Source organism: Agelaius tricolor, unplaced genomic scaffold (assembly GCF_023055355.1).
Source record: "Agelaius tricolor isolate 1412-34295 unplaced genomic scaffold, bAgeTri1.0.p SCAF_7, whole genome shotgun sequence".
Taxonomy (NCBI): Eukaryota; Metazoa; Chordata; class Aves; order Passeriformes; family Icteridae; genus Agelaius; species Agelaius tricolor.
Genome location: NW_027269267.1, coordinates 32268488 through 32290858, shown reverse-complemented (window position 1 = coordinate 32290858; position 22371 = coordinate 32268488). Strand labels below are relative to the sequence as shown.

At 42.1% G+C, this 22371-nt stretch overlaps 1 protein-coding gene across 1 annotated transcript in view; it reads left to right on the top strand.

Moving 5' to 3' along the window:
- The window catches only part of TMEM131 (transmembrane protein 131), a 93679-nt gene extending 81041 nt beyond the window's left edge, over positions 1 to 12638 (top strand). The window contains exons 32-41 of the mRNA XM_071430866.1: positions 769 to 944; positions 2139 to 2266; positions 3485 to 3609; positions 3757 to 3915; positions 4576 to 4750; positions 5405 to 5526; positions 5633 to 5729; positions 6819 to 6916; positions 8136 to 8299; positions 11626 to 12638. Of these exons, the coding sequence (XP_071286967.1) occupies positions 769 to 944; positions 2139 to 2266; positions 3485 to 3609; positions 3757 to 3915; positions 4576 to 4750; positions 5405 to 5526; positions 5633 to 5729; positions 6819 to 6916; positions 8136 to 8299; positions 11626 to 11922 (1541 nt within the window). The 3' untranslated portion in view covers positions 11923 to 12638. The remainder of the gene's footprint in view (positions 1 to 768; positions 945 to 2138; positions 2267 to 3484; positions 3610 to 3756; positions 3916 to 4575; positions 4751 to 5404; positions 5527 to 5632; positions 5730 to 6818; positions 6917 to 8135; positions 8300 to 11625) is intronic.
- Positions 12639 to 22371: the final 9733 nt, after the last annotated feature.

The following is a 22371-nucleotide window of genomic DNA, read 5'->3' as shown; positions in this document are numbered from 1 at the left end:
GCTCATAAATGAGAGTGCTTATTTTGAAGAGCAGTATCTCAAGAAGAATCCTGTGAGTAAAGGCACATACTACAGCTAGTAAGACATAAGACTGTTGTGAAAGCTCAAATCCTGTGAGAGTACAGCAGCAGGTGATGGTAAGCTCATGAAGACTCTGCACACACATGCACAGTTGCTTTGTATTGAGAATAGTCCACTCTGAAGGAATAAAATATGTTAGGAGGAGAAAGTATACTTGGGTGTGAGATTTTCAGGTTTTGGTCATTTGGGTTTTTTACCTCTTTGCCAGGCAAATACTGTCAGTGATTTTTCTCATCCATACGAATCTTATTTCAAATTCTTTTGTGTTTTGTTGGGTTTTTTTTCCAACTGACAAGCATGCTGATCATTTCTATTCTTCATTTGTTTGGATGATAGAGCTTTTACCATCCTGAGAAATTTATGTTTAAATCTAATGTTATGTGGTTAAACTGTCAAATTTGATTCTATGGTGTTTAAAAGGAATGCCAGGAACAGAGCAGAAAGGAATTATAGGCAACCAGGTGCCCACATCCACAGAGAGACAATGGGGACACGGCTCAGGAGCGTAAATGTGGTGGTCATTAGGGTTCTTCTTTTGCTCACATTTGGTGCACAGCAGCAAAAGTGGTTGGTGTGTATAACAGGCAACAAACTTCAGAGGCTCAATCACATGAGGCAGCCTCTGAGATGAAGGGAACTCTCCTGTCTCTGAGCTGCTGAGCATCTGAAGCATCCATATCTTTCTAGGAAAAGGGAAAATGATTCAGCGCAAGGCTAAGCCACAGAAGAAGCGGGAAGAAAAGGACAGAAGAGGGAAAGGAAAGCAACAGGAGGATGAGCTGAAGGATTCCTTGGCAGATGATGACAGTTCTTCAACCACAACAGAAACCTCCAACCCAGATACAGAACCACTTCTCAAAGAGGTAAGGCACTTCTGAGGAAAGGAGGCCCTTGTATGGCCGTGTGTCACCCATTGGAGTAGGAACATGGTCTCTCTTCCCCACACCATCCTCATATAATACCTAATAAAGGAAGAATGTTAATTAAAAAGCATATTTCCCTATTCTTGCCTTCACTGTATCAAATCTGCACCTCTGAGTGTGAACATGCTTGAGTCCTGTAGTCTCAGGACTAAATATGCCCAGGTGACTGTGGCCTGAATTAGCCAGCAGCTGTCAGCAGCATTGTGGTGATTATCTCCTGGCCTCTTCTATTTGCAGAATAAAATGCCAAAGTGTGGATGCTAATTTCATTCAGTAATTAAGGTGCATGCTAAATCATGCCTTTTGCCAGTTATAAAGGCTCAGATCAATGGTGGTAACTTGTCAGCACATAGTTAACTTAATTACCTTATACAATACCCCTAGCTTTGCTTAACTTATTCAGCTCACATGCTCCAAGGTAATAAACTAATGTCTACAATTTGTGTAGTGGTTGGATTGTCATAGATATTTTGTCCTAAAGGAAACTCTGACAACCAAAGAAGAGGCAATGCCAAAGGGAAGAAAACTAATCCTAAATTTTGATATCTTAAATTTGAACTTTGTAAAAGACAGGGATTATAGCTATGGGAAAAAAGAAATCCATGGGATATATTTTAAAGGTTACAGTTTAGTAAGTTGTCACTTGAAAGTTACTGTTGATATTTTCAGGATGGCTATTTGAGACTATACTTGTATTTAGACAGTCTCAGAAGTGCAATTAAAGAAAATAATAAATGTAATGGTGAAGTTGCTCATATTATTTGCTTTGTTGAAGAGTGTGTTTTAGGTGGCCTGGACTGCATGCAGGAGATGCAGGAAAGGTCTCAGTACAGAGCTAGCATCATATTAAATAGACTCGGAGGCCATGGCCAGGGGAGCTCTGTATTTGCAAACATCAGATCTGCTTGAAGCTCATTAATTTGGTTATTTCCATTTCTGCTTCTCTAAATAGAAAAAATAGAAACCATATTTTATAGGCAAACTCATTAAGTCATGGAAAAATACTTTTAATACTCCAAAAATGCTCATGTTTTCCAACAGCGTTCTTTCCTCTGCCCTCTTTGTTATGTGTGTTCTGATGCAAGAGGGACTTTGCTTTTCATGATTATTAATATGACATTATGTCTTTTATAGGAACCTGAGAAACAAAAGGGAAAAGTTATAGCAGAAAAACCTGAAAATGAAATAATCCCAGTAAAACAGAAAACCAAAAAAGTGCTTACAAGTATCAAGAAAGAAATCCCTGTAGATGTGAAAACCAGGTAAGCATAATGAAGGCTGTTTAGTAGGGAAAGTATCATGTTTAAAGGGAAGATGGGTTGATAAAAATATCTGTATTTGACTGTTGCAGCTGCCAGTTCGGCAAACGCCAACAGCAGGTACCTTTGAGCAGCTTCCTCTTCCTTCCTGATGTCAGGGAATATCTGAAGCTTGCAAATAATAAATTACTTAATGGAAACACAGCACATAAGTGAGAGCTAAATCCAGTGATGAAAATCAGGAGAAGCAATGTTAAGGTTTTTATAACAGGTATTGCGTACAAAAAGTGAGGTTAATGATTCTAGGGGCAGCACACTGAGCCAGCATTCGTGTGAGTGCCCTTAGCTGCCCTTGAAACTGCAGCCTCAGTTTCCTTTTCCATGTCATAGAGTAAGGTCAGTCTTGGATGCTTTATTAAAGGAGGCTGCTGCCACTGCCAGTCCCTGTCCCTTACTGGCATGTGGTTGATGGCAGAGCATAGATAGAGGGAAACATGAAGAATCTTAGTCTTACTATAGCTAGTTCATTCCAAAATAGTGTTGTGAAATCAGATTGGTATCCAAGTGCCACAAAAGTAAACTTTACCAAATGGAGGTATGGTATATCAGCTGTGTTTTTCCTGCTGTAATTAATAGTAGACTGAGTTTACAGTTAGAATAAATTAATGTTCTTCAATATATTTCTGAAAACATTGCCTGGCAATGTCTTCATTTATTTTTACAATTGCTTTATCTTATATCACAAGTTTGTAATGTGTGGCAGTTTTCAAAGGCCACAATGACTACTGGCTTGGAATTCTTCTGCAAGAAACAGGGAAAATAGTTCCTCCCTAGAAGGTCTGAGAGACAGAATCAAATACCTGGAGAAAAAGAGCAATATACAGCCAATTGAATTTGGTGGTACATTTAAGTAGATTTATATTATTGTTTAAAAACCAGTCCTGTATATTTAGGTTAATAGTGTATTAGGAGCATGGGATCTGACAGGGGTGTATAGGGATAGAGTAGAAACAGGGCAGCTGCCATTTCTTGTTGCCTCTGTACAATCAGATGGCTTTTGTGATCCTGGAGCTCCAGGGTGAAAGCTGCTTCTGGAGCATGAGTGAGCCTAATACAATGTTTGGAGTAGTGTGGATCATATATATATGTGTGTGTGTGTATATAAAAGTGCTTTTCAGTACTTCAGAGCTTTGAAATAAAATAATTTCTGTTTTCTTTTAGTCCCTTGGAATTGTCTTATACTCCCCCACTGGAAAACAAGCAGCGCAAAACCTTTCCATCCAAGATCTCCACACCACACCTTTTGTCGAGTAGCTCTAAATCAAGAAACCTCCCCAAAACAAGAGGTAGTGTGAGGCTGGTTTTTGTAAATACCTCAAGAGTTTTATATCATTATCTGTAACCCCTCTTGAGTGCTTAATTCTAAGTCTGGTGTGAGAAGAAAGCTAGCCAGTTTATTATCCACACACTTGGTTTTTCTTTTGTTTTAATAGGTCCAAGCAGTAAGTTAATGGAGAACAGGCCATCAGTATTAGCAAAATTTCTCCCCAGTGGTTCTGCACAGGAGCTAGGAAACACCAGCAGCTCAGAAGGGGAAAAGGATTCTCCACCACCAGAGTGGGACTCTGTGCCTCTCCACAAAGCTGGCAGCTGTAAGTAATCACTAGACAATGGCAGAATGAGTGTTCTGCAATTAGTATCTGTAGATAGGCTCGATCTGTTTATAGATCTTCCTGTCTCCTTTTCACTGCATAGCTGAGCTCCATTTTTCTGCTGTAGGCCCCATATTGGTAGCATCTGTTATGATTTGGGAGGTTTGAAAATGGCGTGGGCAGAACATAGGTCATTCTACAGCTCTCCAGTGATGAACAGGATTCAGAAGCTGCTGGAGAAATTGAGAAAATTATAATTACTGCTCAAAAAGATGTATTTTCTACAGTAGATGGGGTTTTGCTTGGTCAGGTCTGCTCCAGCCAAATTTGGAACTAATTAGATTATTTGTCCTTGAGAGGGAACACTAAAAGCACCTTAATGCAATGGTTAGCTTGGGACACTTACAATTTTTGTGGTTGCATTGTAAATCCCTTGTATGGGAACCAACTCACCTCTTCCTGCAAATCAGTCTCTCTGAAAATAAACAGCAGACCTGAATAACCATAGGTGACATAGAGAAGGAGCTGCTGCTTCCATCACTGGGAGCAAACAGCCTTTCTCATAATTCCTCCATTTGACCAGAAGGGATAGCAGAAGTTTGAGAAGCCTTTGCTGTAGTGTAAATCCTACAGGAAGATGTTTTGTGTTTCTCTGTATAGCCACAGACAACCTCTACAAGCTGTCTCTGCAAACCCTGAACGCAGACGCCTTCCTGAAGCAGCGGCAGCCCTCTCCAACGCCCGCCTCTCCATCTCCCCCTCCTCCTGCCACACCCTTTGCTTTCGGGCCTCGGGGAGGCACTTACAGCAGCATTGTCAACAGCAGCTGCAGCAAGTGAGTCCAGATCCTACCTCCTACTGATTTCCCAGCTCCACTGGTGGAGCTGTGCTTCACAGGGGGCATCTCCCTGTGCCCCATTCCCTCTTCCCATGGAAACTGCTTTTCTGCAGATACACCACTGTGCACATCTTGCCTTGCTGTGAAACATTGTAAATTGGAAAAAAACTATCTCCAATTTATGATCCAACTCATAAATTTATCTCCACTTTATGATCCAACTCATCTCTACAGCCACAACAGCCCTATTTTCCACAATACCAGCAGTTTCACTCCTAACTCTACTAGTTCTCTTCTTACTAACCATCCTAGAGGTAGCAGTAGGGATAATCTAAGCCTATGTCTTTGTGCTCCTGCTGACCCTCTACCTACAAGAAAACATCTAATTCTCAATGGCACACCAAGCACATTCTTACCACATAGTGGACCCTAGCCCCTGACCCATCCTAGGAGCAGCTGCTGCCCTCCTAACCACCTCAGGATTAACAATATGATTCCACTACAGTTCCCCTGAATTACATGAAACTTTTCAGCTGTTATAAACATTTTCTTGAATGCTAGCTTAAATTGCTCCTTTTTAAATCAAACTGCTGAAGTCCAAAACCTTACTTGTTTTTACCCTCTTTTGTCTTTGTTTCTTTCTCATTTTAGTGAAACAAAAACCAAGCAGCCTAATGGTACCAAGCATAAGCTGGCAAAGGCAGCTTCTCTTCCAGGCAGGAATGGAAACCCCACTTTTGCTGCTGTAGCTGCAGGTTACGACAAAAGTCCAGGTACTAGAACCAGTTTGAAGTTCTTAATAATTCCAAATATTTCCTGAATAATCTGTTATTTTGCTGAGGTTTATTTTACTCATTTTTTACATACATATTCTCCCAGGTGGCAGTGGTTTACCAAAGGTTTCTCCAAGCAAAACAGATGTTTCCAGCAATATCAGCATTTCCCACACAGTTGTTGACAGTGATGGCTCTGACAGGTAATTTTTATATTCTCTAGGCAAATACCTGGACCACTAGAAAAGAAGATTGAGTATTAATGGTATTTTGAAGGGAGTGACAGTATTCATTCTGGTTAGGCTTTTTTTAAACTATTTTTAAAGTCTAGGCACATCATCTCTCACATTGCAGAAAAGTTTAGGAGTTGCAAGTGACTCAAAAGTAGAGAGAAAGATGTTCTGGATGTGATGGGAGCTTTTTCCTCCTCATTCCAAGTAATTCAACTTTCTGTTCCTGTGCATCCACCCAATGAGAAATCAGCTTGGCCCTCTCAGTGCTGAGGAGTGTGTATCAAGGTCACTTGAAGGGTGGCAGGCAGAGTACCTTGCTGTACAGCAAAGCCTTTCACTTCTGCTTTAACATAGAGACCAGATCTGTCAGTGGGCTTTGTGCTTTCAGGAGGAGCAGGGCAGAGCTGCACTAGTCACATTCTCTGAGGCACATGTCTCTTCTGACATTTTGGCAGTTACTTGTAAAAAGCAGTAACCTTTCTGGAGTAGGCAAGAGACTTGAATTCAAGTTTCCATATGTAAAGGAATTACTTTGAGTGAGGTTTGTGCATTGGAGCTTTGTTTGTTTTGGTGGATGTTTAGCACTGGTTCCAGTTAACTCAGCTGTTACTTTTAAGAAGCTTGTTCATGGGTGTATTTGTATCCCTTCCAAGTCACTGAAAATTTTATCTGCTTGAGAAAAAAACCTTGGACTCCATGAGTTTTCTCAACAACTGATCAAAAGAGCTACTCTCATGTTTGTTTGATACTCATTCTACAGATTAAAGAGCACTGTCTGTATTATTGTGTTACTCCAAGATGGGTGTATACACAGGAAAATGTATATCACCAAAATCAATTGTTAAAACAAAACCAAACTGATTTCCTAACTCTTGATCACCATTAAATATTTATTTAGTATGTTTAACTATATATTTTTATATAGATATATATATATAAATATAATAGTTAAATATGTATACACACATACTTTTTTTATATAGATCAGTAAGTTCCTATTGTCAATAGTACTGTGTTAATAAGCTGTGTATTGCCTTCCTGTTCCTCCATAAAATGTAGTTCGGGTTTGTGGAGTCCTATCAGCAATCCCAGCAGCCCTGATTTCACACCTCTCAACTCCTTCTCTGCATTTGGACACTCTTTTAACTTAACTGGAGGTGAGTTCTCCTGTTCAAATATTTTTCTGTATTCAAATACAGGTAGAGAAATGTTGTGCCTTCATTCCACTGGTCTAAATACAGTGTTTCCATCCTGACTTCTAAAAAGGAAGACTATGTAGGAACACTTGTTAAAAACTTGGTATTATATTGTGAGTTTCACTCCAGAGAAAGTTAGTGAAATCTCACAGAGTGTTTGATGGACTGAGAATGCTTGGGTTTGTTTGGAGTTTCTCTGCTGCAGTAAAATTTCTGGGTTTTGGGGGTTATTTCACTACTTCTTCTCCATCCCTCTCCCAAAACTTTACTGTAGGTCCCACAAATGTGCCAGTAGGCCTGTGGTTTCCTGAGCATAAACACCTGCTTAAAATCATGGCTCTGTTAAGTGAGGCAGTGGCCCAGCCCTCGTGTTGCTTTTCTCGTGTTTTCCTGCAGTATTTTTGTCTAGCTGCACAATGAACTGGTGCATACTAAACCAAGCAATTAATTAATTTATGTACTTAAATATTTGGGTAAATTTCCATCAATGTAATAGAGGTGGCCAGGCATTGAGATTGCAGGGTGTGGTTGCTCTGTCTACTTGGGCACGTGTGCTGTGTTTTGAGGTGCCTGAAAAGATGATAAGCAAAGTAAACTTTGGATGTGGCATTGGTGTCTACTGATAAAATGCTATTTACTGCCCCAGTTTGATGTCTGCTGGAAATGAAAACAATGGCAGCTGCTGCTGCTGTGGGGTTCTTTCTTCTTCATCAGCAACACTTGGCACCCGTGGCTCTGAGGGCACCAGTAAAAGGCCTGGGATCAGTTCTGTGTGTGAGAAACAGGCAAGCCATGACTGCTGGTGCTCCCTTTTCCTTCTCATAGCAGAGATGGAGTCAGGGCTGGGGCACTCCCAGTGCTGCCTCTTCCCAGGAGTCACCTGGGAAGGGAGTGCTGCAAGGCAAAGGAGTGCTGCAGTCACAGAGAACTGCCAGGACTCTGAGTGCTGCTGTGCTTAGGCAGGACTGAATTACTCACAGCAAGGCTTCAGCTCTTTCCCCACTTTAACCATGACAAACTCTCTGGCCCTGTCTGATGCTGGTCACATGAGATGAGATTTGTATTACTTTCTAATATCACTGCAGCAGGACCTGCTAGAAAAATATGGGAAATAATGGTGAAAAGTATTGTTCTTGGAAAAAGAGGGAGAGTACTCATTTTTACTTCATTTTATTTTTAGAGGTTTTTAGCAAGCTTGGTTTAGCTCGATCTGCTTATGGGCAGGATGTTCAGAGAAACTGGAATGAATTCAATAATGTTCCATCATCCATCTGGGATCCATCAGCTACAGATTCTGTACCCTCCTGGCCAACAAGCTCAAGTTCCCCAACTCATACAACTGCAGTAAGTACTCAGTCTATCCAAATACAATGGTTTATTACTGTTACCAACCTGTTCTGTATGTGACATATAATTTAATTCAGAGGAATTTGGGATGAAAAGAAATTAACTGAAGAATAAAAGAAGAAGGAATTTACATATATTCATCTTGGTGTATTTAAGTTGACATGGCTGTAGGACAAAGAGTTACTAGTCTCCTCACTTGCAAATGATGAATCCATGGACACTGCTTCCCATAAAACTATCACAAGAGCACTTTGCAGCACTTAAGAAAGTGTATTCTGCTCCCACATCCTTCAGGTTTGCTCCTGTGCCATGGCTGGACACTGCATATGTTACTGAAGGTTTGATGGACAGTTGCAAAATAGGCAATATGATAACTTCCACACTTTGATTCTGCTTTCTGAATGCATTATTGCACCTGTTTGTAAATTAACAAAGGTCCCAGAAAAAACTATCTAAAAGACCTTAAATATATTCTTTTCAGTTTAGGAAAAAACACTAAAGGACTGAACACAAAGTGAAGTCTTTAAACTGACTACTTATTTTGATGAAGATTTTGAGTATAGCAAAATGAGAAAAGCCTCAACTTTACTGATTGTAGTGCTGCACTGTCTTCCTTGTGTCAGACTAGAACTTATGCTGCAACAGCTGTCTTCACTGCCAGCTGAAATCCTTCTTCATGTTGACTTCTGAAAATGTTTTTGTAGTGAGTAAGAGGCAGTGTTTACTTCACCTGGGAGCAGCTCAGATGGAGTGGGGGAAGGCAGGGACAGGGGAAGCCAAAGAAGGTCACACAGCTTCTTATGGACACAGGCTTGCAGATCCCATCCTTGTCATGTGGTTACAGCCAGAGCTGGAACCTCACTGAAACTATGTAAGGAAAGATGTTTGGATTTTGGTCACATGGAGGGCAGGTTTCTCAGCATTTGATAGAGGGAGGGCTTGAGGACAACCAGAACAAGCTCTCTAGCTCTCAACTCATATTTCCCAGCTGCTTCTGAAAAATATTTAGAAGTGTGCTTCAGGAAACATCAAGAAGGAAGCCAGACAAATGATATAGAAGAAGTGTCAGGTACTCCATTTAAGTACTTTGATTTGGGAGGAGATATTTTAGGAGTTTACTCAAGGAGAAGATCACATAATAAACAAGAAGCAAGCAGCAAACTGACTGAGATACTCGAGGCTATTATAAATGATAGGGGCATTTTCAAGTGGGTATGGCAAGCCAGAACAGGAAAGCTTGGCTTTTCCTGTTACTGAGCCTCCTTGCACTAGGTGCTGATAAGAGAGCAGGTACCAGGCCAGGGCCCTGCCCCTTCCTCTGTTCTGGGACAAGAGCCAAAGCCATTGTTGCAAACAGCACTTAGGCAGTGGCTCCTGTGTTACCCTATTTCTAGGAAGGTTTCTGTAGAGTTGATTTTGGTTGTTATCCTTCCTTGTTCCTCTTGCTTTCTCCTTGTATGCACAACTCTGCTTCTGTGCTTCTCCCCTCAGCCTGGCTGCCTTGCTGCTACTCCTCCCCAGGTTTCTTTCCAACCACATTCTCCTACTCCCCCTTCCTGTGTTTCTCTGTGTGTAGTTCTGCCTGCCAGCCCCTTTGTACCTTCTTCCACCAGCCTTGAAAGGGCACAGCAGGTGCTTTTCTCTGCTGCTCCTTTCCTGGTTGCTTCTGATTTATGAGTAAGCCTTTCTATCATGATCTCCCTAACACTTTTGGGACAAGTAGGAGCAAATAGTTCCTGCCTCTTGCCTGCAGCAGGAAATAGGGTGGACTTTTAGTGTGTTAGGGTAGGTTCTGAGCAGCAGAGCGAGTGTTTCATGCTGTAAGCTTAGTAGTCTAAATGCTGCCATAGCTTAAATCTAACCATTTATTTATGTGACAGTAATACACTGTGACCCTGGTCTGGCTCAGTTTCTCAGTGACATCGTAGAGTTCTGGTGTCATTGGCCTGGTTAGCCCCCAAGTAATGCTCAGAACTCCTGTCCAGCTCTTGGTAGCAAATTTTGTGGTGTGTTAGCATCCAGCCAGCTTCAGGTATGATTAGACTGAGCCTGTCTTCTTCATTCCAGAGCAGAGAATAAAAACCTAAAAGGGAGAAATTTTCAGATTCTACCTTGTTTTCTTTCCTAAAGGGATTTTTATTTAAATCTTCAGATGCAGGGTACACTGATACTGGTTAACCTTTAGTGTGTGTTATCCAAGGGCAGAGATCTTGGGAAGGGGTGCCCTATCTCCAGCCACTAAATCCAAACATAAGGATGCTTGTACCTAACAGCACTTACTCAACAAGTCTGCTGCCTTTTGGGTGTATCAAGTTTCCAGTGTATTTGCAAATTGAATTTACAGCTTATGTACATTAAATCTGTTGACACTGGGTTATGTAGTGCCAGAAGCCTGCATGTAGGTTGTGTGCTAATATTAGCAGTAAGTTATGCTAACCTTTCTCATCTCCATCTTTGGCTGCTTCCTGGTATCACTTTCCACCACACCACGGGTCAGGTTCCTCTGCTTGCTGTTTGCTACTGTTTGGTCTTTAGTAAAATACAGTTGAGAGAACCTGGGCCTTGTGTTCCTGCATATATTCTCTAGGCTTGCTGTACCTGTCCTGTATATCTCAGATGCATTTGTGATGTGCTGGAACTCTGCATCTGCACCATGACCATTTGTCAGAGACTTCCAAGTGTCTTGGAACCAGGACAGACTTCATGGAATTCAGTGATAATTGGCCAGTTCTCCTGTCCCCCTCTCCCTTCATCTTGAGAAATTCTGGGTGGGGAAAAAGCACATACTGGGAATATGCAGTAGGTACAGTGGGACTGAACATGAGTAGATTCATCCAAAACAGACAAGGTCTGACTACAGGGCGATAAATCTGCAAACAGCAAAAAAGATGAAAAAAGGACTTTGCTGTTATCTTTCATTGCAACTTGATTTTTTTTTTTTTATTTTTTGAGTCTTGAACCATGTTTATCCACCTCATTCTAACTAGTTTGTTTAAGCATAAGTGTTCTGGCCCTTGTGTGTTGAACACTGCCAGTGCTTAAATTAGCTCTGGTATGGGGACGTCTCACTGCAGTGCAAACAGCTCGAAAGCTGCGCCCTGCAGCCTGTGCAGCTCCCAGAGCACTCAGCTGCAGCAGCAGTGTTGTTCCTCTGGGCAAGCTCTAGTAAAGGCAGGTCAGAGCTCTGTGTTGCAGTGAGGATGGAAGGGGTTTTGGAGCAGGCTTCTTGATGGTGCTGCTCAGATGCTTTTCTTTTGGGGGGCTGGAAGGTGGAAATTGAGGCTTACCAAACCACCACTTTCCTTGCTCTGTCTTTACTGCAGTCAATCCTGGGCAACCCCAGTGGCCTGTGGTCCACCACTCCATTCAGCAGTTCCATTTGGTCAAGTAATCTCAACAGTGGCCTTCCCTTCACCACTCCAACAAACGCCTTGTCAGGCATTGATCTCATGGGTAGTGAGAGCTCCGCCACTGCTCCGCCGCCGCCCGCTGCTGCCGCCGTTGCCAATCCTGCTGAAGACATGGGACAGACCTACAATCCTTGGAGAATTTGGAGCCCAACGATTGGAAGAAGAAGTTCAGATCCTTGGTCAAATTCACACTATCCTCATGAAAACTAAAGCAAAAAGAAATAACTCTTACCCGGGTCGTGATACAATTCTGAATGCAAATTTTTGAAACGTCGTTTTCAGGCCGTTGCTTCCCCCAGCCCCACTCCCCCATCAGTCATGCTTTCATCACTCGCTCCTTTTCAAAGTCTGTCCTGCAGTATGGTAGTGTGAGATTGCAGATAAGCTTGGAAATGTCTGGGTGTGGTCACAAATCCCAACTACAGCTATAGCCTGTAAATATGAACAGTTTCACTGGTTTCATATTTTACCATCTGCCATCTTTATTTAGGAAACAATTTGAACTCTAAAATGATACTGGCATGCAATACTTTCATGAAAAGTTTGGGTTTTTAAATTTTTTCCAGTGTTATCCTCCAAGTTCTAATTTAAAATCAAAAGGCACTTTGTGCTAAAATGCAGAGTATTTTTTTAAAATAAGGCTGTCTTTATTAACACAGGTTGTAAGAATGTAAAAAAGGAAAAAAATCAACAAAAAATACCAACAAAACCAACTCAAAACCTTAAGAGCAAAGTGGCTGAATGTAAGAGCATTCTGTTGAGACTGTAATACACTTTATGCTGTTTGTACATTTGTAAACCTGAATGCATTTTTAAGTTGAAGTGAAATGCACACAGCCAAGACTTGTGCAAGAAACAAGATACCATGTGCATTTCTTACAGATACAACTTTGGGTTGTACTTTAAAATAAATATGCTTTTTTCAAGATTTGTCTGCTGTAGTTCTGTTCCCCTTGTATTTTCTGCACTTGTGTGTTCATGATTCCTCTTGGCAGAGTCTTTGTGCCAAAATCTACTGCACACAGAGTCTGTGTTACCAGAAACTTCACTGCAGATGAAACCTGGCTTCTCACCAGCGTGGGTTTGTATTGCAGTAGAGAATAGAAACTGTTTTCAGGGTTATGCAGTGCCACCCACTTGAAAATTCACTGGATAGCAAAAAGTTGGAAAAATGTCTACATTCTTGAGTTTCCAGGTATCAGGCATAAGAGCAGCTGCTGTTTATGCTCCACCCATCCCTTTGTAACACTGTTCTTGCATGGGTCTGAACAAGAATGTTACTATTCTTAGATATGATTTATCTGTCCCTGTAAGGTGCCTGTTTCCATTCATTAACAGTAAGGCAAGCCCCAGTGACTACATATATTCATCTGAGCTGAAGCCAAGTAAAAATGAACCCTTTCATTGCCAGAAACCATTAACAGACATTAGCACTGTGAATCTCAGTGGCACTGCTACCAATTTACAGCAGCAGGTGTTTATCAGAATCCATCCAGTAAAAGAGTAAGAACTGTATATTTTAGTTAATATTCCTTCTAGCATAAAGGTTATGTATGCAACATAATATATCTCCCATTTATTTAACCAAGGGAGCCCTTTTCTAGCTTGCTTTAAGTGAACAAACTCTCCAGGTGTCAGGCTGCTGCTTTCCTGGTGCCAGCAGCAGAAGCTCAGAGATACAGATCTCCTGAATAGGAACCTGCTGTAACTCCTTTGTTCTTAAAATTTTGAGTACTTCTAGAGCCATGCCAGGTCATGAAATGTTCAACTTGGATTTGTGTGCAATTTCCCTCTGAGTAACTGAGCAAACAAGTCTCTGACTGAGTGAAAATAAAGAATAAGCAGTTAAGCTCCTGACATGCCAGGGCATGCTTCTCTGCAAATGGAGCTTGGGAAGATAACCAGCAGTAACTTCAAGGTGAAGGGAGCTGCTTAAGGTCATATGCCACCTCTTTTACCCAGCAGCTGTTTACATTGGAATTGATTCCATGGAGGATAGAAGCAGAAATTAATTCTGAGATGATAATAGTCTGCTGTGGTTTAATCAGTGAGGGTAGGAATAAAAAATTCTGGTTTAGAACATTTCCTTTTGAACAAGACAAGGCAAAACACAAGTAATTTAGATGCCTTTCCCTGACCCACCCCCACTTCCCCCCAAACATGTGAGCCATTCCCTTGTGATAATGCAAATAACCTTGGCCACTATTAAAATATTCTTAGTTTTTGTTTTGGAAGAGCTTCCCCTTGAGCACCAGTTCAGTGAAACCACCTGAACTATGAAGATCTTTGACACAGTTTTTCAGTTTGCTAAGAGGGGAAAAATCTTGTCTTTCTCCCAAGGGAAATATCAAAAGCCCTAACACTCCCTGAGTGTCCTATCTTGCTGCTCCAGGGTTTTTTGGAGAGCACCTTCACTTTGTTTTGTATACTTAAGGAAAGCAAAAGAGCTGCCTTAAAGAGAAGTCATAATTGCAATTGAAAGGAATTTGGGTGAAATAAAATCTAGGCAAAAAGTTTGGTATAACTAAAGAAACCTCTGTGTATGGTAAGTTTGTGTACAAGATGGGTTTTGCTGCCTCTCCCTGAGGTACCAACTCTCCAGCTTCTATGGTATAGCCACCCTTGGCATGCACTGAAACATCTCTTAAGCAGAGGGTGAGGTGATAATGAGACAGAAGCATCCACCATCACAGAATTGTGGAGAGGACAGACCTCTTATGACCTTATGATGAGGTAAAAATAAAAAGGAATGAGATTTTGACAAAGCACATGCAGTCTTGCATAAAAGTCTGGATGGGGTTGAAAACATTGCAGCGTGCTGGGAGGACAAGCTGAGCATGGGGAAATGTAAGGTCAAAAGCTGGGCAGCAAAGGTGGCTGTTTGCAAAGGCAGCATGGAAAAGGCTGAAGCTGAGACACAAGGGAAGTTCTGTCTGGAGTAAAAAGACCAGAGGAAAAAACATCTTAAAGTGCTCAGAAGATGGGCTGTCCTGGAAACCATGGAGCTCACAGCCCTTTGGATAATTTCAAACATTTCTTTGGAGTAGAATCAGGGCCAAACTGCCCTGAGTCCGCTCTACTCTTCCAGATCTGGAAACTACCAGGAGTGCAAAGTTCCCAGCAAGGAAAAGAAACAAGAGGAACAATTACTGTTAATTTTGGCAATTAGTTTGGTGCTCCTAAAGGGCAGTTCTGTTCTGCCAATGCTAAGAAATAGACTAAAAGCCTAAAAGGTTCCTGGTTTGTTACTGAAATCAGGAAGCCTGAGGTAGGAAGTATGGCCCTAACATGTGAAATCAGTTTAATTATCATGAGCTCTATTTCCAAAAGCCATTGAAAGGCATTAGATACCTTATTAAAGTGCTGTATCAGAACAGGCTGGACTGTTCCAGGGACAGAGAGTGGTTATTTCACAGGTGCAGGTACACTGAGCCCAGCCCTGGCCACAGCTCTGTCAGTGCAGGATGTGCCTGGCTTGGGAGGGAAACACAGAACTGGGGGGTACCTACCTCCAGACAAGGTGGGATGAGAATGTGAGTGAACAGCAGGCTCCCAACCCTGGAGCACAGTGTGAAATGGTGCAGAAGTTGTGCTCTGCACTTCAGCTGATGGTGAGCTGTGCCTGACTGAATGAGAGGTAAAATGAGTACACAAAGTATGAAGCTCTTCCACTGACACTATTTCACCCAGGTATTTTAACACTAAGTACAGCTTTAACTGGGCTTTGTCTGTTTTCCCAGCCTTTAATTATGAGCAAGGTTTCTGAGCTCCAGTGTTTTGGCCCTATGAAACAATGACAACTGCAGCTCTCAATGAGTCAGTTTGTTAGAAGAGGGATTGAAAATAATCCAGCTTCTGTATGGCTGTGCAACTGGAAGAGCATTCAGTCACCTTGTGTTAAACAGGTTCTGCTTCAAAACTGAGTCTTTTGCCCAATACCTGGTTTTGTCTAATGCCTCTCACTGATGGACTTCATGTTCAGCTGGTGCTTCAGTCACATACATACTAAAGCAGCCTTCAGGATGACTGGATCAGCATGCTCTTCAGCAGCCCTCTGAACACAACTTCTAACCATGCTTGCTGCTATTGTGTGCTGCTCCATGCTGTGTAATCCAGCAGCAAGCAGGCATTTCCTTTTTAATTATATATATATATATATGGAACCTGAGGACAGTCCTGAACAAAACTTTTTTTTTGAGCAGAACTGTGTAAAGGTAGCTGCTCAGATCTAAAGATATCAGTTGGATCAGCTGATCTTAAACAGCACATTACATTGTACCAAGAGAAGTGCAGAAAGAAGGAAGTGCCAGTACAGATTTTATGTCCACTTTCTAAGAAAATGCCCTTGAGGGGTTTCTGTCAAGCTGGGATCTCAAATAGTAGTCCTCCAAAAAGAACCCTGTATATGAAAATTTAAAATCTGAAAATTCACTCTCGATTTGCCTATTGTGAAGCCCATGTTTGAGTCATCCAGTCATTAGCACTGAATAAAGTGGGATCTCCAGGAGGTACACTCACTCTCCTGAAGTTTTTACCAGACAACACTCAAGTAGTCCTTGAGTGGCAGCAGGAAGTGAGTGGGATGTTCTCACACTGCAGTAACAAGCTTCACATGGGACTCCCTTGCAAGCTGTGAAAAATCACAGCTCAATTACTTGCCCTAAACAAGCCAGAGCATCTGGAGTGTAGCATCCATGAGAGAGAAAAAAGGGATTGGCTGGGGAGGGCACCAAGGGGGTGGGGGTGGGTGAAGAGAGAATTAAATAGATACAGGCTGACCATTTTATAGTTAAAGGACTAATAAAATATTCCCAAAAGAAAAGAAAAATACAAACAACACAAGGACAACCCCAAACCAAAACAAATTAGCTATTCTGGAAAGTTTCCTAAGTGTTTTTAGTATGAGTCCATGGCAGGATGAAATCACTTGTGTTTCAGCTTAGTTATAAGAATCTTCCTGGGAAACAAGTGTACCAGGAAAGCAGCACCTGGAGCAGCTTCTGCCTCATCCATCATCAATTCCTGGCCATTCTGGAGTTACTGTCAGGGAAGACACTGCTCACCAGAGAGAGGACATTAACCTGCTCTATGGCAATGTAGGACACAAGAGAAGCCAGTGAGGAGAGCCCACTGCCTGTCAAGAGGGAAATATGCAGAAAGTGGAATCAGAGGAGAGGCTGAAATGCTCCTTCCATGGCATTGTTGGCTTCCTGGAAAGGGGAGGGATTTCCATCACCCCTCTTCCTGCTCTAGCCTGTCCTTATCAGTCATTTAATGAGCAGCAAAATCCTACCAGTGCTGAAGAGTCTGACAATGAAGAATGAAGCAGGTCCCTAAAACAACACAACATTCTTCATTTAATGGGTATGACTCAGCTTACAGCTCACAGGGGAATTCCTGATGTGCTAGAAATCTTCTGGGACAGCAGTAATTTTAAGGAATATTCATTTTTGTCTTATTCCAAACCAGAAGTTTATTCCTGTGAGCTTCCCATTCAGGTGTAGCTGCCAAACTTTGCCCACCTGCCAAATTCCGTTCTGTGGCTGGAGATTGGATCTCCAGTTCAAGGAGGTAAAAATCAACAGATCTTAAGAACACATCAATAGTATCTTAAGTCTTCAGTTAAATTGTGCAAAGGCCATGGCAGAAAATATTATACTAATGCTTTGAAATAACAGGGAGGCACACAAGGAATAAAATAGTTCAGCTGAATTTAGCAAGGTAGTGAGAAATTCAGATTTCACATGCATGTGAGGAAGGGAGGGTGGAAAAAAAGAGGTTTAGATTTGCTATTAGAAAAAACTTCTTCACAAAGAGTTGTCAAGTATTGGAACAGGCTGCTCAGGGAACTGGTGGAGTCACCATCCTTGGAGGTATTTAAAACACGTGTTGCACTTGGGGACATAGTTTAGTGATGGACTTGGCAGTGTTACATCAACAGTTGGACCTGATGATCTGAGAGGTCTGTTCCAACCTAAATGGTTCTGTGGTCCTGTTCCTGTTGAAGATGGTCCTCTCTTTGAAGCAGCTAAACTCAACATTTTAAAGAAATGCTCCAAATGGAAAACTCATCACATCTCAAACAGAAAGCAAAAATCCATGCTGCAGCTATTAGCACACAGAATATCTCATGGTTATGTGGAAATTAATTTCAGATGTGAAAATGTGGGAGCAGGGCTGGGCTGTGAGTTGGACCCACAGTTCAGGTATGTGGAATGAGAATGAGGTGCACTGTGAGCTTAGTGCCCTTGCATTGATCAACTGCATGTAAAAATTCATATGGTGCAGTTATTAGAACAATAAAAACTGAATATTGCTCAAGTCAGCAGGTTCAGCACCAGAGAACTTCAGAAAATGGACAGTATTTGTCCTGACTTTGTAATTGAATGGAGCCTCCTTGTGAAAAGACCTTGTGGTTTGGTTTATACAGCAATAATAACTCATGGGGGGAAAAAAGGCTTTTAGGAACTCTGATTAAATTGGCACACTGGAAAACACTTCCCCATACTCGATAAATGTGAGTAATGCCATTTCCTCCCTTTGCAGGGTGAGGAATGAGAGTTCCACTGTTGGATCAACAGCCCCCCTCTGTGGCTGCAAAGAGCAGCCTGGACACCACAGCAGTGCCAGTGGCTTTAAGATTTCCTCTAAGGCTTATCCTGACACCTTGAAAAAAAACCATTTCAGATTTAATGGTAGCATTTTGCTTTAATTAATTGTGCACTGGGAAAATGAACACTCCTTTCCCCACTGCCAGGCTACACAGCTGCCATTCCTCAACAGTGATGTGCCACGAGTCCTACAGCAAGAGGAACTGGAAAGTTCTTGCAGTTCAGTAGGGAAAGTCCACAAACCAGGGCAAAGACCAGTCACACCAGGCTCTTCCTTCTCTTCAAACATGCTATCACAACATGCCAGACAAGCCTAATGCAATCAAACTATTTCCTGAATTTATTCTGATATTTCTTTATATTTCTTTCATCAAACTATCTAAAAGGAACAACTTTTCTTTCTTTTCTCTTCTGCATAGAATCTTTTTCTTTTTCAGTATCTCTTTTTCTATATCTGCTCACCACAAAAAAATTATTTCCCCACCTTTTTAGTAACATTATTCAGTTTTGTGTTCTCTAAATAACTATCACTCTTGATTTATAATATGAAATCAAGAACAGTGATCATATTGCTGTTTATCTAGGTCCACAGCCTGAGAGTAGACACGAATGTATCAATAAAATAAAAACAACAACAATAATAAAAACAAACAGACAAAACAGCTACAGTCTATGGATGAGCCATCATCTTTCTGGTTAACTACTTCCACCACAGAGACAAATTCAGAAGTTAGTTCAAGTATTCTATGCACAATCTGCATAAACATCATAATCTTCATCTTCTGAGGACTCAAATGATGAGAGCCCAAGAAAAAATAAAGAAGTGAATACTCAGAGAAGGGGAAGTAGAGACAAAGTGACACAATGGAAAACACCAAAATGGCACTAAATAAATCAACTCAGACCTAACACTTCTGACAAACCTACTTCCAAAAATGCAAATTATTTTAAAAAACCTGTGCAAATACATGTGGAAATCCCATGCTATCTTTACTCTGCCTTTCTACAGATATAAGGTAAATGCCACTGTCAAGACAGGACATGAGATAGGGATGGGTTTTCCTATACAAAGCCCAGACATTTTGAGGTTTCTAATTCAGGTTGGTAAGTCTTGAATCTATTTGCTTGCTGAATCTTACCTACTAACTGCCTGTTTAATTAAGTAATTCTCACTGCTGTGCCTGTCCAAGCAGGACACAGAAAATCAGATTTTCTCTGGCCCCTGGGTAGTCTCACTAGCAGAACAGCACTGCTCATGAAATGCAAGCCCCAGTGCAGGAATCCTGTTCATGGAGGGAACATTTGGGCCACAGAATTACAAACAAGAGTCTGCTTCTTGCCTTCACCCCAAACTGTGAGAAACAGGGAGTTAACCTAGGATAAATTCACCCTAAGAAATCATTTGTCCCTGGAAATGCCCCATGGCACTCATCCTGCCTGCCTCACTGACAATCCCCCCTGGCAAAATGGGAAGTCACTTTCCCACCTCTCCACTCAGTAAAATTCCCACTGATTCCTCAGAACCTAAATCAGCAGCACTTCACTGCCTTACTGAAAAAGCCACCTGGTGCTTTTGGAGTTGCTGTCTGAGGATAACTGGAGGGAAGGGAGAGAAGCAAAGAACAGACAAAGAAGAGCCCAGTTTCCAGCATCCTGTGCAAAAGCTGATGCAGTGAAGCTGCAGCAAGGGTTTGGAGGGGAAGGACAGTGCTGCTGGTGATGGATTCCTGAGGATGCAATGCAGAGAGAGAACAGGGAACAGGCAGCTCCTGAGGACCTTGTCCACAAGCCATGATTCTCAACAAGGTGTGACAAATGTGGCTGGGCTAAGGCTGTGGCTGTGCCACCAAGGCCAGAAGTACAAATCCCTGCCTCTATTCCCAGCACTGGGCAGTGAGAGAAGGAAGCTCAGGCTGAGGTAAATCTCACTGAAAATTTCTCAATAGCAATTCTGTGATAATCACATATCCTCTGAACTGAGAGAGCCATCATTCTCTCCCAGAATTTTCTTGAGAAGCTGTGAGAAAGCTCAGAGAAAACAATTCTTATCCTCACCCACTGCACCTGTTGTTGTGCACATGTGGAATGTGTTATGGAGCTTGTTTACCAAAAGGTAGTTTCTTAATTGGACTCTGGTGATGGTGTTTTGATGGATTGAACCAATTAGGTCAAAGCTGTATTGGACTGTCTGGCAAGGGCCAGGGGTTTTTCATGTAGTATTGTATAGGATAGGAACAATAAAGCAATGGATCAGCCTTCTGCAATCATGGAGTCGATTATTCCCTGTTCAGGGGCTTGCTGCTACTACAGCAATTCCTAATATAGAAAGCCTTAGGAAACTCATCAGGCAACTGAGATATCTACAATTTGGGCAAGATAGAGGTTGCAAGTGTCATTTGTAGATCTAGTCCAAGTGGTTCTTGCAAAGCTTTGCTGATGGCAGCAGTGGAGCCAGAATCTGGAGTGTGCAGCTCAGTGCAGATCCAGCCACACAGCCAAGGATGACAGCTGGATTGTGTGTGCTGAGTCAGCCCCACAAAATGGTACCACACAGGACCAATCTAGATACACACAGTAAACACAAACATTGCCCATTTCCTCAGTAAATAAGCACCCTACTGGCTGATACTTCTTAATAAGCTTCATTCTAGCTCCTGCCATGTCACCCAGGTGTTCCAAAGTTATCCACTTCCAGAGAGTAATCCCACACAAGTATTGTAAAGCCATACTTTCCACACAGAAAGTTTGTTCACATTTTTTTTAAGAGCTAGAAGTTTCATGAGAGAAATTCTAAATCTGACAAGGAACTGAGAAAAGTCAGAGACTCCTCTTCAGCCATTTGCCTACAGACCTTGAAGCTGTGGACAGGGCCACAGCATTTCAAGGGAGCACCCACTCGAACACCCACTCGCTCACACTTGAAACTAAAGCTGATTAAAAATAAAAGTTTGTGTGCTGTGAAAGAAAGTCCTGACACACTCAGGGGAAATTTGGTCAAAACACAACATGAAGAACATGGAATGAAACACCACGGTTAGAGGAACAAAAGGGGACAGGAATACCCCCAAATGAGAGAGTTCTGCTGTCAGAAAAAAATACAGAAAAACCCATCAGAAGGACAGGATCCTGTTGTAGCTAATGAATGCCATTCCAGACCTGACAGATGTGTCTCAAACACCTAGGCAGGTTCACCTCATGTTTGTTACAAACCTAAAACATGAAGGGCATTTAATCAACATTTTCAGAGCATTTCTATAGCAGCAGGTATTCTCAGTGATTTCAGTGCTTGGTTCTGGTGCCATCATCTGCCTGACACCAACATTGCTTGGTGGCAATTCAATCAACAAAGTGAGCTGATTGAAAAAAAAAAGTGAGTTATTTCCATATTGCATTTCAGAACTTCTCAAATCTGTACTGTAGGCTAACAGCAGCATTTTGAGACATGGCTTCAATTCAAGCAATTTGTAGACAAATACTAAGAGCACTTAAAAGCTATCTTGCCTTCATGTAAACATGTTTTACTGCTTTCATTTTAGGAACTCCAAAGATCAACTTGCCTCTGTTTCAAAATGGAAATTGCAGGTGCCACCATTATGCTGAGCCAATGGAAAACTAAATGATAGGCAGCAACCAGAGTGTGATCCTCAGGATGTTTCATTTAAGTGCAGGATCTAACAAACACTACAACAGGATTCTCAATCCCAGATGAAATGATACTACAGTCCCAGCACATTTCCACAGAAGATGCTGCACAGTGGGAGAGGGGATGGTCCATGGTGCCAAGCAGCCCTTGCCCACGGGGAGCGATGTTTGAGGGGATGTGTGTGAGCACCATGCCACCAGGCCAGCCTCACTTCCACAGCAGCCTCCTTCCATCCCTCCCTCCCTCCCTTCCACCAGAGGAAGGCAGTGGCCTCTGCTGTGGGGCCTCCCTGGCTGGCCAGGACACCCAGAGTAGGTGGGAATGTGCAGGTGGCTGTGGGTGGAAGGGGACAAGTAGGAACCTCTGGCTGGGTCCTGGTGCTCCCAAACCTCCCCAGTGTTGTGC